The sequence below is a fragment of the Symphalangus syndactylus genome, chromosome 9, assembly GCF_028878055.3.
Source record: "Symphalangus syndactylus isolate Jambi chromosome 9, NHGRI_mSymSyn1-v2.1_pri, whole genome shotgun sequence".
In the NCBI taxonomy this organism is placed as follows: Eukaryota; Metazoa; Chordata; class Mammalia; order Primates; family Hylobatidae; genus Symphalangus; species Symphalangus syndactylus.
Window position 1 is genome coordinate 63,490,702 of NC_072431.2, and position 14,515 is coordinate 63,505,216.

The 14,515-nt window shown below is 54.4% G+C and overlaps 1 protein-coding gene across 2 annotated transcripts; it reads right to left on the minus strand.

Annotated features, from left to right (window-relative positions):
* Positions 1-244: 244 nt before the first annotated feature.
* On the minus strand, positions 245-4,535 carry VPS37D (VPS37D subunit of ESCRT-I). 2 transcript variants are annotated; one of them, XM_055292897.2, is made up of 4 exons: positions 4,266-4,535; positions 2,771-2,942; positions 2,260-2,342; positions 245-1,342 (listed from the first exon to the last, which is right to left on the minus strand). In XM_055292897.2, exons 1-4 carry the CDS (start codon positions 4,401-4,403, stop codon positions 986-988), a joined length of 750 nt encoding a protein of 249 aa, XP_055148872.1. In that variant the 5' UTR covers positions 4,404-4,535; the 3' UTR covers positions 245-985. The 2 variants fall into 2 exon arrangements, with proteins under 2 accessions (XP_055148872.1, XP_055148871.1); XM_055292896.2 differs by having other exon boundaries at positions 245-1,348; positions 4,266-4,531.
* Between the last annotated feature and the right edge of the window lie 9,980 nt (positions 4,536-14,515).

Consider the following 14,515-nt stretch of genomic DNA (forward strand, 5'->3'; position numbering starts at 1 on the left):
GGCAATTGGAGAACCAAGATGGAGCAGTGAGTGCTTCTGACCGGAAGTGCTGGGAAGTTAAGATTGAGGAAAGGCTCTCACGGGTTGGTAATCAGAGAAGGCTTCATGGAAGAGGCAGCGGCGGTGTTGGACCCGGACAGCTGGGCTTTGCATGGGCAGAAAGGAGGGGAGAGCATCTCAAAAGTAGGATGTGGAAGCGCCGGAGGTGAGCTGTGGAGGCTGCAACAGCAGAGAGGAGTCGGGCAGCAGCATCATCCTCATCATCACATTTATTGACAGCCCCTAAGAGGCGGGGCTGGGGACAGAACGTACAAAGACAAGGACCTGCCCTCAAAAAGCTTCCATTCTAAGGAGACAGGGACAGAAAAATACAGAATGGTCTTTCCTGGGGATGGCCCACTCTCACCTGCGCAGGTCAGAAGCCCCTGGCCTACCTTGCCCCAGGGTCTGGAGCATGTGTGGACACGTAGTAGCCCCAGGGCCACGGTGTCCCTGGCCCCACAGCCGAGGCCTGACCACCTGGCTCCTAGGCTGTGGGCCCCAGAATTCGGGGGAAAGGTAGGCTCAGGACATGATGTAAAACACTCCTGGCAGCCTTGGCGTTGTGTGAGCCCAGTGGAGTGGTGGGGTGCGACAGGTCCCCTTGGCAAGGCCCCTGGGGGACCCAGGCATCTTCCCAGGCCCCTGTAGGTGAGTCAAGTTCTTTAATGGGGCTGGTCCATCACCCTAGAGGCCCCAGGGCACGGAAACAAAAAAGGCAGGGTGTCTTCAGCGCCACAGGCATAAAGCCCTGCCCACCCACCCCCAGCCCCCTCTCGGGCCTCTTCCAGGGGACCCTCCTCCCCAGCTCAGCCTCCAGGGCCAGGGCCTGCCTGAGGCCAGGGGGAGGGGCCTGCCCCTCCCCCCACCCAGGCAGTGGGGGAGGAGGAGGAGCCACGTATCAAGTTTGTCTAGGCCCCCCAACTGGGGGGCCGCACCCTGGATCCTACCGGTGGGGGGGCTCTGGCTGCGAGGGCCGAGGGCTCAGCAGAGGGGCCGGGCCGAGGGGGCACCCGGGGGAGCCCTTCAGTGGGGGCACTGGGCGGGAGTCCAAGGGGGGCAGGCTCCGGGGCACTGCTGGTGGCCCCCGGGCGGCCCCAGTAGGCAGGACAGCTGCAGCTGGGAAGGATTTGGGGGGATCAGCGGCCGAGGTGGGCGCCGGCTGGGCAGAGCGCTCCCGACGCCGCAGCAGCTCCTGCAGCTTCTCCGCCTGCGTCCGCCTCAGGTGGGCCAGGGCGCGGCCACGCTGGAAGGCAGGCAGGAAGGCCTCCAGGCTTTGCTCCCCCAGCAGCAGCTGCTCCATCTGCTCCTGGGCCAGGAGGGAAGGGAAGGCTTGGGAGGGGCATGACCACAGACTGAGGACTAGTCCTCCTTCCCACCCTGAGGCCCTCCGCATGGTGATCGCCCCTCAGCTGGGGGACAGGGGACCTGCATTCCAGCCTGGGCCTGCCTCTGAGTACCTGCTGAGTGAACTGCAGACAAATGTCCTCCCACTTTTTTTTTTTTTTTTTTTCTGAGACAGTCTCACTGTGGCCCAGGCTGGAGTGCAGTGGCGAGATCTCGGCTCACTGCAACCTCCACCTTCCGGGTTCAAGCGATTCTTCTGCCTCAGCGTCCCAAATAGCTGAGATGACAGGCATGCACCACCATGCCAGGCTAATTTTTTTTTGTATTTTTAGCAGAGATGGGGTTTCACCATGTTGGTCAGGCTGGTCTCGAACTCCTGACCTCAGGTGATCTGCCCGCCTCGGTCTCCCAAAGTGCTGGGATTACAGGCGTGAGCCACCATGCCCAGCCCTAACTTCTAAAATAAGGATGCCATCACCAGACCTGCTGGATCAGAGATGAGGCAGGAGCAGAGGCAGGGACACATGTGAAGCATAGACTTAACATGTCCTTTGGGGGCCCACCACCTTCAGCTCACTGAGCGCTGCACTCCCAACCCAATACAAAGTCTGCCCCAGCTCCTCTGCAGCCCCAGATCCATGCTACCCTGGCCCAGTCACAGGGGAGCCGGAAAAAAATTCACAGGTAGGAAAGTGAGCCCTGCTGGCTGTCCAGTGCTGGTGGACAGCAATACTAGGCTCTCCCATGGGCCAGGCATTCAGGGTGGACTTCCCAGAGGAGGGGCTCCCCAGCCTGAGGTGTAAGAATGAGCCAGGGGGTGGCGGAGAATGGATCTCCCTCCTGGCCCCCAGCCCCAGTCACCCCTCCCCTCACCTCTGCCTCCTGCTCCGCCTCTTCTAGCTCAGCCTGCAGCCAGCCCAGCGCACAGTGGGGACTCCAGCGATGCATGCTCTCCTCTGAGGGCCACAGAGGGACAGAGTGACAGATAGGCCAGGGCCCCGGGCTTGCACTCTCCCGCTGACCCCATGTGATTCTATATTTCCCTTTCCCCTGGTCTAGAGCCTCAGTTTCCTCATCTGTACCGTGCCCATGTGACCACTTTGTGGATCCGGCCCCTACCAAGTTTCTGCCCCTCGTCCTAGTACAAAAGAGACAGGGGAGGCTTTGTCCCCACAGCACCTCAGGGGCACCCTGGGTATTGGGTCCCCTTTCTCCCACCCAACCCTCCCCACTTCCTCTCACTTCCTCAACTCTACTGCCCAGCATGCCAGGAGCAGGTCCGCCCAACTCCCATCCATCAGAGCCTGACACTTCCCAAGGCCAACCCACCGAATGGCCAACTGCCCCCACCAGCCCCAGGCGGTTCTCCCAGACATGCCCTCACCCAGTCGCTGCAGCTTGTCTGCGCAGTTCTCGGCCACCTCACGAAGCTCCTGGTATTTGATGGCCAGGGCAGCGCGGCCCATCTCCAGGCGGGGCCGCAGGGCCAGGTTCTCCTTGGCCAGCGCGTAGTTGGAGGCCAGGCAGGCCTCACGCTCCAGCTGCAGGCCCTGGAACTGCGGGCAGAGAGGAGCTAAGAGGCCAGCTCAGGGGATCTGCCCTGTCCACCCTACTGCCCCGTCCACCCTACTGGGCGACCGTGCCTGCGGGCCAGGCCAAAGGCACCTGTCAGGCACCAGCCTTCAGGGTGGCAAACCCAACAGGTGAAGGGACAACAACAGGCCGGGACCAGACCTGGCTCTGCCCTGAGCTCCCTCTCTGGCCTCAGTTTCCTCTTTTACAAATCGAGTTAAAAACATCCACCTTACGGGGTTGTTGTGAGACTTAAGTGAGGAAAACTATAAAGGCCTCTACAAATGTTAGTTAATTTTTAATTTTTCAATTAATATGTCTGCTCAGGTCCCGGAGGAGTGCCCCTCCCTCCTCTGCCCCATTTTCCATGCATGGACAGCTTCCTTTTCCTCTCACTCCAGGCCTTTGTCTGTTTCCTCCTCAGGTGTTTGCACCGAAAACACTCCCAGCCCCTGCTCATCCTCTCCAGAGGATGCGCCCCGTCCCCTCACAGCACCCCCTCGGGTCACCCTCTCTTCCCTTCCCACCCCCTTCTCTGCCTCCAGTGGAATCCTCACACCCCAAGGAATACACACCCCCTTTTCCTCCCTGCTCCAGGCTTACAGCAGCCCCTGGCCTTGGAGAAGGCTTTTTCCTTGTCTCTAGCAGGGCCCAGCCTCCCCTTCCTGCCCCTGGAGAACGCACTCCCCTCCATCTGTCCCTTGTGGGATGCACAAGCCCCTCCTCGCCTGCCTGCTTTCAACACACACTTTCCCTTTCTGCCCCCCACAGACAACCAGCCCGGGCCTATCTCCCGTGAAATATACAACTTTCTCTTACGGTGGCCTATGCAATACACACGGCAGCTTCCAGCACCCCTCCCCAACGCCAGGCACAAAGCCCCCTCTTGCGCCCCCAGAATGCGTGAACCCCCAACGGCCCCTCCAGGTGTCAAACAGGCCCCTAGTTCTCCCAGTGGAAGGCGCCTCCTCTTTCTGGCCCTTACAGAACGTGGGTGTGCGAGCCAGGGCCCCCCAAAACACAGACCCCCGGAACACACCTCCCCGGAGCATCCGCTGTAGGACACGCCTCGCGGCCATCCCGGGGTGCACAGGCGCCCCCCTCGGGTCCCCGGCGCCCCACCCGCCCCAGGCCAGCTCCAAGCGCCCCCTCCCCCGGGGGTGGCTCCGCGGGGCCCACTCGTACGTGCCAGGCTTCGCGCCCACGGGCGGCCCCGCGGCCCGGCCCGCGCGGCCCTTCGCTAGGGCGGCAGGTCCCGCAGGCCGCTGCCCGTCCCCCGCGCCCCCAGCCCGCGCCCCCCGCGCTACCTTCCTGCTGAGCCGCACGATCCGGTCCAGCTTGGGCTCATCCTGAAGCAGGTCCCGGAGCTGCCCGGTGCTGAGGATCCCAAAGCGCCCCGGGCTGCCGGGCTCCGGCCCCGCCCGCGCCGCCCGGGCCCGGTACATGCCGCCCGCCCGCGCCCCCAGCTCGGCTGCTGGCTCGGCCCGCTCGGCCCGCTCCGCCCCGGCTCCGCTCCGCTCCGCTCCGGCTCCGGGATCCGCTCCGGCTCCGGCCGCACGCGCCGCTCCGCCGCCAGGGGGCGCCCCGCCCGCTCTTAAAGGAGCCGCGGCGCCGGGGCTGGGGGTGGGGCAGGGAGGGGGCGGGCCGCACCCCTCCCCGCCCCGGCCGCGCCGCGCCGCGCCTCCCGCACCCCAGGATCGCCCAGCAGCCTGATATCCCCGCCCCTCCCGGAATCTGAGCCGCCGTGCTCTGCGCCCCAGCACCAGCCCTGGCTCACCACGCCCCCAGGCACGGACTCTCCCACCCCGGGCGGTTACAATTTGCAGAGCCCGTGCACATTTTCCCCTCGGATGGCAACAACAATTTTCTGACTTTGGCCGGGCGCCGGGATCTCCTGCCTTGCAGCCCTCCCTAAGCCTCAGTTTTCTCTTCTGTAAAATGGGGTTGGAGATGGTGAGCACTGACTTGCTGGTCGGGCGCAGTGGCTCTCTCCTGTAATTCCAGCGATTTGGGAGACCGAGAACAGAGGATCGCTTGAGGCCAGGAGTTTGAGACCAGCCTGGGCAACATAACAGGACCCCCGTCTCTATTAAAAAAAATTTAAAAATCGTCAAAAGAGTGAAAAGAACAATTTTTAAAAGTATTTAAATGTTTTTAAAAAGTATCCGGACATGGTGGCATGACTCTGTAGTCCTAGCTACTCGGGAGGCAGAGGTGGGAGATTGCTTGAGCTCAGTTTTGAGACCAGCCTGGGCAACACAGCAAGACCCCATCTCTGTAAAAATAAAATTAAAATACTGAGGGATATTGATATGGCTAGCAATGTTATAATGAATACACGTAGTAGGTCAATACCCACTTGTTATTTTAGAGATGCAGAAACATCACAGAGGCCGGGCACGGTAGCCCATACCTGTAATCCCAGCACTTTGGGAGTCCATGGTGGGTGGATCATTTGAGTGCAGAAGTTTGAGACTAGCCTGACCAACAGAAATTAGCCGGATGTGGTGGTGGGCGCCTGTAATTCCAGCTACTCGGGTGGCTGAGGCAGGAGAATCGCTTGAACCTGGGAGGCGGAGGTTGTAGTGAGCCGAGATAACACCACTCCACTTCAGCCTGGGCGACAGAGTGAGACTCCGTGCTCCGTCTCAAACAAAGAAAAAAAAGAGATGATGTCGCCTCCCCAAAGTCACATTACAGGTAAATGTTACAGTCCCGTTTCTTCTCATTTGTACAGTGTCCACAGAGCATACGATGCCGCTCTGCGCTGACCACTGGGCTAGGCCCTGTGGGGACACTGTCCCTGCCTTCAGGGAGTTCATAGATTAAGGCAGAGTCCCATTCCCACTCAACTAACTCTATTATAAAAGAAATGGCAGGTGTCACCCCATGATGGCTTTGTGATTCCCATGTGATCCCCGATATGTCCTGTACCTCGTCTTTACAAATAGGGTTAGCCATTGTCCCCCATCTCAGGAAATAGACACTCAGAAATTAAGTCAGACAATGAGTAACCCAGCCTGGGCAACATAGTGAGACCCCCATCTCTGCCAAAACATAAAAAATAAAGTAGCCGGCCGTGGTGACTCATGCCTGTAGCCCCAGCTCCTCAGGAGGCTGAGGTGGGAGGATCACTTGAGCCCAGGAGGTTGAGGCTGCAGTGACCTATGATTTTGCCACTATACTCCAGCCTGGGAAACAGAGCAAGACCCCATCTCAAAAAACGAAAACAACAACTGAGCTTGTTCCACCTTAATACACTGCTACAAAAGTACGAAGGGCAATCAGGAAGGCTTACAAGAGGAGGTGGCATTTGAGCTGGGTTTCAGAGGTTGAATAGGAGTTCTGAAGTTGAAGGAGAAAATAATGAAAGCAGCCGGGCGTGGTGGCTCACGCCTGTAATCCCAGCACTTTGGGAGGCCGAGGCGGGCAGATCACGAGGTCAGGAGATCGAGACCATCCTGGATAACATGGTGAAACCCTGTCTGTACTAAAAATACAAAAAAATAGCCGGGTGTGGTGGCAGGCACTGGTAGTCCCAGCTACTCGGGAGGCTGAGGCAGGAGAATGGGCGTGAACCTGGGAGGCAGAGTTTGCAGTGAGCCGAGATGGCGCCACTGCACTCCAGCCTGGGCGACACAGCGAGACTCCGTCTCAAAAAAAAGAAAATAATTAAAGCAAACAGAAATCCAAAAGCCAAGGCATAGGGGCGGGAAGAGCTGAGCAAGGACTCTCCCCATCCAGCCATAGCACGGTGGGCAGGCATGGTGCCAATGTCTGGGAGAAGCAGCAGGACAGGCTTGTTGACAGACCATAAAAGTAACACTTCTACTTTTTGTTAAAACACTTCTACATTTTTACGACAGCTAAAATTGGCTTTCCCCTTCAAGACTCATCTGGAATATCACCATCTCCAGGAAGCCCTCTCCACCTTCCCAGGCTAGGGGGTTATTCCCTTTTCCTCTGGACTCACACAGTCCCTTCACTTTCCTGTTAGACAGAGTCTCCCTCTGTTGCCCAGGCTGGAGTCAGTGGTGTGATCTCAGGTCACTGCAATCTCTGCCGCCCAGGTTCAAACAATTCTCCTGCCTAAGCCTCTGGAGTAGCTGGGATCACAGGCATGCACCACCACGCCTGGGTAATTTTTTTTTTGAGACAGAGTCTCACTCTGTCACCCAGGCCAGAGTGCAGTGACGTGATCTCGGCTCACTACAAGCTCTGCCTCCCGGGTTCACGCCATTCTCCTGCCTCAGCCTCCCGAGTAGCTGGGACTACAGGCGCCCGCCCCCAAGCCCCGCTAATTTTTTGTATTTTTAGTAGAGACAGGGTTTCACCATGTTAGCCAGGATGATGTCGACCTCCTGATCTCGTGATCCACCCACCTCGGCCTCCCAAAGTGCTGGGATTACCAGCATGAGCCACCGCATGTGGCCTTTTTTTGTGTGTTTTTAGTAGAGATGGGGTTTTCACCATGATGGCCAGGTTGGTCTCGAACTCCTGACCTCAAGTGATCCACCTGCCTCAGTGTCCCAAAGTGTTGGGATTACAGGTGTGAGCCACCATGCCTGGCCCCCTTCACCATTTCTTTTAGCCCTTACCTTGCCTGTGGACTTCTCTTTAGTTCCGTTATTTTCTCCTTCAATTTCAGAACTACTATTGCACCTCTGAAGCCCAGCTCAAATGTCACCTCCTCTGGTAAGCCTTTCTGAGCTCCCCGGTTTGCTCTGCCTCCTCAGGGCCCATTGTGTTCACTAAGTGTTCAGGGGTCTCCTAGATACTCCCTCTGTCCAGCCCTCCCTCGGCCCCTCCCACTTTGTTACAAGCCTTCTTCAACCTAAAAGGCAGTGGTCAGCTCCAATGGGAGGTTCCTACCTCAGTTTGCCCCCTCTTTCTTGCTGATCCCCCTTTGTTCAGCCTCAATACCCCACAACAATGCCCCCTGTAAACCTTTCCCATAGTCTGCAGACAACCAAGCCCACTCCTGTCCCTCAGCAGATAACTCTCCTGCCAGTTCCTGTCTCCACATCTTTGCTTTTTTTTTTTTAATTTTTTTTGAGACAGAGTCTCATTGTGTTGTCCAGGCAAAAATGCAGTGGCTCGTTCATAGCTCACTGTAGCCTCGAACTCCTGGGCTCAGAGGATCCTCCCACCTCAGCTTCCCCAGTAGCTGGGACTACAGGCCTGTGCCACTGTGCCCAGCTAATTTTTTATATTTTTTTGTAGCAATACGGACTTGCTATATTGTCTAGGCTGGTCTTGAACTCCTGGACTCAAGTGATCCTCGCACCATGGCCTCCCAAAGTGTTGGGATTACAGGCGTGAGCCACCGCGCCTGGCTGCATGTTCTTTGCCTGTGTCCAGAGCCCTTCCTTCCCTACTGCCTCCAGGAAGGGCAACCTCTCTTCATTCCAAAGCCAACCCAGGTACCTTTGCTGTGGGTCTCACTTTCACCTGTCTCCTTTACTGCTTTAAGATGCCTGGGAGGGGCACTGTGGCTCACGCCCGTAATTTCAGCACTTTGGGAGGCCGAAGGGGGGCGAATCACCTGAGGTCAGGAGTTCAAGACCAGCTTGGCCAACATGGTAAAACCCTGTCTCTACTAAAACTACAAAAATTAGCTGGGCGTGGTGGCTTACGCCTGTAGTCCCAGCTACTCAAGAGGCTGAGGCAGGAGAATTGCTTGAACTCAGCAGGTGGAGGTTGCAGTGAGCCAAGATTGTGCCACCGCACTTCAGCCTGGGAGACAGACCAAGAGTCCATCTTAAAAAAAAAAAAAAAAAAAGCCTTGTTCCACTACAGTAGTAATCAATGTCTGTCTGTCTGTCTGTCTCTCTTTCTCTTTCACCTGTAATTTCTGCCTTTAGACTTCCCTTTCTCTCCCCATCCAATATTTTGAAAGTACCCTCTACACCCTGCACTTCCTCTGTCCATTTTCTTACCACTCCCCCTTGTTCTGTGACTCAGTCTAATTTCACTCCCTCCTACCATTTCAAGTGCATCCCTCTAGTCAAGGTTACCAACCAGCTTCTTACTGCTAGGGCCCTGCTTTTTCATATTCAATACCATGGGCCACCCTTCTCATCTTGATCACGTAGAAATCAGAGCTCAGACATTTCATAGCTGTCAGGTTGGCACAAATTAAAAAGTCCAATAACATCAAGTGTTGGTGAGGAAGGGAAACACCAGGAACTCTTATGCAATGTTAGTGGAAGACAGAATCAGTTCACTTTGAAGAACACTTTAACCAACTGGGTAATTCAAAGATGCTCGTGTCACACCTACTCAGTTGTTTCCCTCTGTGGTAGATCCAATAATTCCCCCGAGTCCCAAAAGACATCCCCATGCTAACCCTGGAACCTGTAAATATGTTATCTTACATGGCAACAGGGACTCTACAAATGCAGTAGAGTTAAGAATCTTGGCCAGGCATGGTGACTCACACCTATAATCCCAGCACTTTGGGAGGCCGAGGCGAGTGGATCACCTGAGGTTGGGAGTTTGAGACCAGCGTGACCAACATGGAGAAACCCCGTCTCTACTGAAAATACAAAATTACCTGGGCGTGGTGGCGCATGCTACTTGGGAGGCTGAGACAGGAGAATCGCTTGAACCCGGGAGGCGGAGGTTGCAGTGAGCCAAGATCATGCCATTGCACTCCAGCCTGGGCAACAAAAGCGAAACTCCATCTCAAAAAAAAAAAAAAAAAAGAGAGAGAGAGAGAAGAAAAGAACAAAAGAATTTTGAGATAGGTGGGAGGCTGAGGCAGGAGAATTGCTTGAACCTGGGAGGCAGAGCTTCAATGAGCCGAGATGGCGCCACTGCACTCCAGCCTGGGCAACAGAGTATGACTCCATCTCTTAAAAAAAAAAAAAAAAATGCTGGGCGCGGTGGCTCATGCCTGTAATCCCAGCACTTTGGGAGGCCAAGGCGGGTGGATCACGAGGTCAGGAGATCAAGACCATCCTGGCTAACACAATGAAACCCTGTCTCTACTAAAAATACAAAAAATTAGCTGGGTGTGGTGGTAGGCGCCTGTAGTCCCAGCTACTCAGGAGGCTGAGGTGGGAGAATGGCATAAACCCAGGAGGCGGAGCTTGCAGTGAGCCGAGATCACGCCACTGCACTCCAGCCTGGGAGACAGAGTGAGACTGTGTCTCAAAAACAACAACAAAAAAAGAAGAATCTTGAGATGGGCCAGGCTTGGTGGCTCATGCCTGTAATCCCAGCATTTTGGGAGGCTGAGGCAGAAGGATCACTTGAGCCCAAGAGTACAAGACCAGCCTGCACAGTATAGTGAGACCCCCATCTCTACAAAAAAAAAAAAATTTTTTTTAATTAGCCAGGTATGGCGGTGCATGCCTGTAGTCCCAGCTACTCAGGAGGCTGAGGCAGAAAGGATCACTTGATTTCAGGAGGTAGATGCTGCAGTGAGCTATGATAGTGCCACTGCACTCCAGCCTGGGCAACAAAGCAAGACCCTGACTCAAAAAAAAAAAAAAAAAAAGACTACTGAGATGTAGTGAGCATCCTAGATCACCAAGTTGGACCCAACGTAATCACAAGGGTTCTTAAAAGAGGGAGGAAGGAGGGTCAGAATCCGAGAAGGAAATACGATAGTGGAAGCAGAGGGTCAGAGTCAGAGAGAAACTTGTGGCTTTGAAGATGAAGGCAGAGGCCATAAGCCAAGGGATGTAGGCAACTTCTGGAAGCAGAAAAAGGCAAGGGAATGGACTCGGCTCCTGGGGACTCCAGGAGGACACCTTGATTTCAGCCCAATAAAGCTCATTTGGGGCAGGGCACGGTGGTTCACATTTGTAATCCCAGCACTTTGGGAGGTGGAGGCGGGCAGATCACTTGAGCTTAGGAGTTTGAGACCAGCCTGGCCAACATGGTGAGACCCCATCTCTACTAAAAATACAAAAATTAGCTGTGTGTGATGGCACCCGCCCATAATCCCAGCTACTCGAAAGGCTGAGGCACAAGAATCGCTCGAACCCGGGAGGTGGAGATTGCAGTGAGCTGAGATTGCGCCACTGCACTCCAGCCTGGGTGACAGAGTGAGACTCTGTCTCAAAACAACCATACAGAGAACCATTTTGGGATCCTGACATCCAGAACTGTAAGATAATACATTTGAGTTGTCCAAAGCCACTGATTTTGTGTTAGTTTGTTACAGTGGCTATAGGAAAATTTTTTTTTTTTTTTTTTTTTGAGACGCAGTCTCGCTCTGTCACCCAGGCTGGAGTGCAGTGGCGCGATCTCGGCTCACTGCAAGCTCCACCTCCCGGGTTCACGCCATTCTCCTGCCTCAGCCTCTCCAAGTAGCTGGGACTACAGGCGCCCGCCACCACGCCCGGCTAATTTTTTTTGTATTTTTAGTAGAGACAGGGTTTCACCGTGGTCTCGATCTGCTGACCTCGTGATCCGCCCGCCTCGGCCTCCCAGAGTGCTGGGATTACAAGCGTGAGCCACCGCGCCCGGCCTTTTTTTTTTTTTTTTTTTGAGACAGAGTCTTGCTCTGTCTCCCAGGCTGGAGTGCAGTGGCGCAATCTCGGCTCACTGCAAGCTCCGCCTCCCGGGTTCACGCCATTCTCCTGCCTCAGCCTCTCCGAGTAGCTGGGACTACAGGCGCCCGCCACCACACCCGGCTAATTTTTTTGTATTTTTAGTAGAGACGGGGTTTCACCGTGTTAGCCAGGATGGTCTCGATCTCCTGACCTCGTGATCCGCCCGCCTCAGCCTCCCAAAGTGCTGGGATTACAAGCGTGAGCCACCGCGCCCGGCCGGCTATAGGAAATTAATACAAACTTCTATAAAATTTTTCCCTCTTGGACTAGGAGGCAGGGACAGGAATTATTATTATTATTATTATTTTATTTTTTATTTTTGAGACAGAGTTTTGCTCTGTCGCCCAGGCTGAGTGTGTTGTGGCACGATCTTGGCTCACTGCAACCTCCGTCTCCCAGGTTCAAGCGATTCTCGTGCCTCAGCCTTCTGAGTAGCTGGGATTACAGGCGTGTGCCACTACGCCTAGCTAATTTTTGTATTTTTAGTAGAGACGGGGTTTCCCCATGTTGGTCAGGCTGGTCTCCAACTCCTGACCTCAGGTGATCTGCTCACCTCAGCCTCCCAAAGTGCTGGGATTATAGGCATGAGCCACCGCGCCCTGCCTGTATTATTTGTAGTAACAAAAAAACCTGGAAACAATCCAAATGTCCTACCACAGGAGAATGGCAAAGACACCAGCGTGTCTGCATACAATGAAGTACTTCATATATACAGCAACAAAAATGAGAAAACTACAGCCACGCATGTGAATTTGAATGAATCTCAAACAACACTGAGTGAAAAAGGGAAGCGGTAGAAAAATATATTCAGTATACTACTGTTTATATAAAGCTTAGAAACAGGAAAGATTGGCCAGGCGCGGTGGCTCACGCCTGTAATTGCAATACTTTGGGAGGCCAAGGCGGGCAGATCACGAGGTCAAGAGTTCTAGACCAGCCTGACCAACAAGGTGAAACCCCGTTTCTACTAAAAATACAAAACATTAGCCAGGCGTGGTGGCACGTGCCTGTAGTCCCTACTCGGGAGGCTGAGGCAGGAGAATCGCTTGAACCCGGTATGCGGAGGTTGCAGTGAGCCGAGATTGTGCCACTGCACTCCAGCCTGGGTGACAGAATGTGAGACTCCATCTAAGAAAGAAAGAGAGAGAGAGAGAGGGAGGGAGGAAGGGACGGAGGGAGGGGAGGGGTGGAGAGAGAGAGAGAAAGAAAGGAAAGGAAGGAAGGAGGGAGGCAAGGAGGGAAGGAGGGAAGGAAAGAAGGAAGGAAGCAAGCAAGCAAGGAAGGAAGGAAGCAAACAAGCAAGGAAGGAAGGAAGCAAGGAAGGAAGGAAGGAAGGAGAAAGCCAGCCAAACTGCCCGGTCTAGTGGCTCACACCTGTAATCTCAACGCTTGGGAGGCTGAGGCAGGAGGATTGCTTGAGCCAAAGACGTCGAGGCTGCAGTGAGCTGTGATCCTGCCACTACACTCCAGCCTGGGTGACAGAGCGAGACCCTGTCAAAAAAAAGAAAAGAAAAGAAGCAGGCAAAACTATATTTTATATTGCTTGGGGATGCATACAGAGTGAAAGTTTGGAAACAATAAACATAAAATTCAGAAGTGTAGCTGTCTGACAGAAGGGCTTTGGAGTTGGCAGGGAGACTCTGGGAACTTTAATGGCATTGATGGTTTGATTTCTTCTTCTTAGAGATAGGGTCTCACTATGTTGGCCAGGCTGATCTCGAACTCCTGGGCTCAAGTGATCCTCCCCTCTCAGCCTCCCAAAGTGCTAGGATTACAGGCATGAGACACAGTGCCCTGTTGGCACAATCAATCATAGAACATTTTCATCTCCCCCAAAAGAAACCTTGTACCCTGGCGGCTCACGCCTGTAATCTCAGCGCTTTGGGAGGCCAAGACGAACGGATCACCTGAGGTCAGGAGTTCGAGACCAGCCTGGCCAACATGATAAAACCTCATCTCTACTAAAAATACAAAAATTAGCCGGCATTGGCCAGGCGCGGTGGCTGACGCCTGTAATCCCAGCACTTTGGGAGGCCGAGGCGGGCGGATCACGAGGTCAGGAGATCAAGACCATCCTGGCTAACACGGTGAAACCCCCTCTCTACTAAAAATACAAAAAAAAAAAATTAGCCAGGCGTGGCAGCGTGAGCCTTTAGTCCCAGCTGCTGAGAAGGCTGAGGCAGGAGAATGGCGTAAACCCGGGAGGCAGAGCTTGCAATGAGCCGAGATTGCGCCGCTGCACTCCAGCCTGGGTGACAGAGCAAGACTCCGTCTCAAAAAAAAAAAAAAAAAATTAGCTGGGCATGGTGGTGGGTGCCTGTAATCCCAGCTACTCGGGATGCTGAGGCAGGAGAATCGCTTGAACTCAGGAGGGGAGGCAGAAGTTGCAGTGAGCAGAGATCTCAACAGTGACTCTGCATTTGCCCCCAAGCCTGCCCACCCAGCCCTGGCAACCACAAATCTACTTTCTTTCTCTATAGATTGGCCTATCCTGCACATTTCCTATAAATAGAATCACATAATATATGGTCTTTCGTGGCTGGCTTTTTTTTTTTTTGAGACAGTCTGGCTCTTGTCGCCCAGGCTGGAGTGCAATGGCATGATCTCAGCTCACTGCAACTTCCACCTTCCGGGTTCAAACAATTCTCCTGCCTCAGCCTCCCAAGTAGCAGGGATTACAGGCGCCCGCCACTACACTTGGCTGCTTTTTGTATTTTTAGTAGAGACAGGGTTTCGCCATGTTGGCCAGGCTGGTCTTGAACTCCTGACCCCGTGATCCTCCCGCCTCGGCCCCCCAAGGTGCTGGGATTATAGGCGTGAGCCACTGCACCCGGCCAGTGACTGGCTGCTTTTATTCAGCATAATGTTTTCAAGATTCATTCACAGTGCAGCATTTATCAGTACCTAATTCCTTTTGATATTTTTATTGTGGTAAAATATATGTAACATAAAATTTATCCTTTAAACCACTTAAATGAACAGCTCAGTAG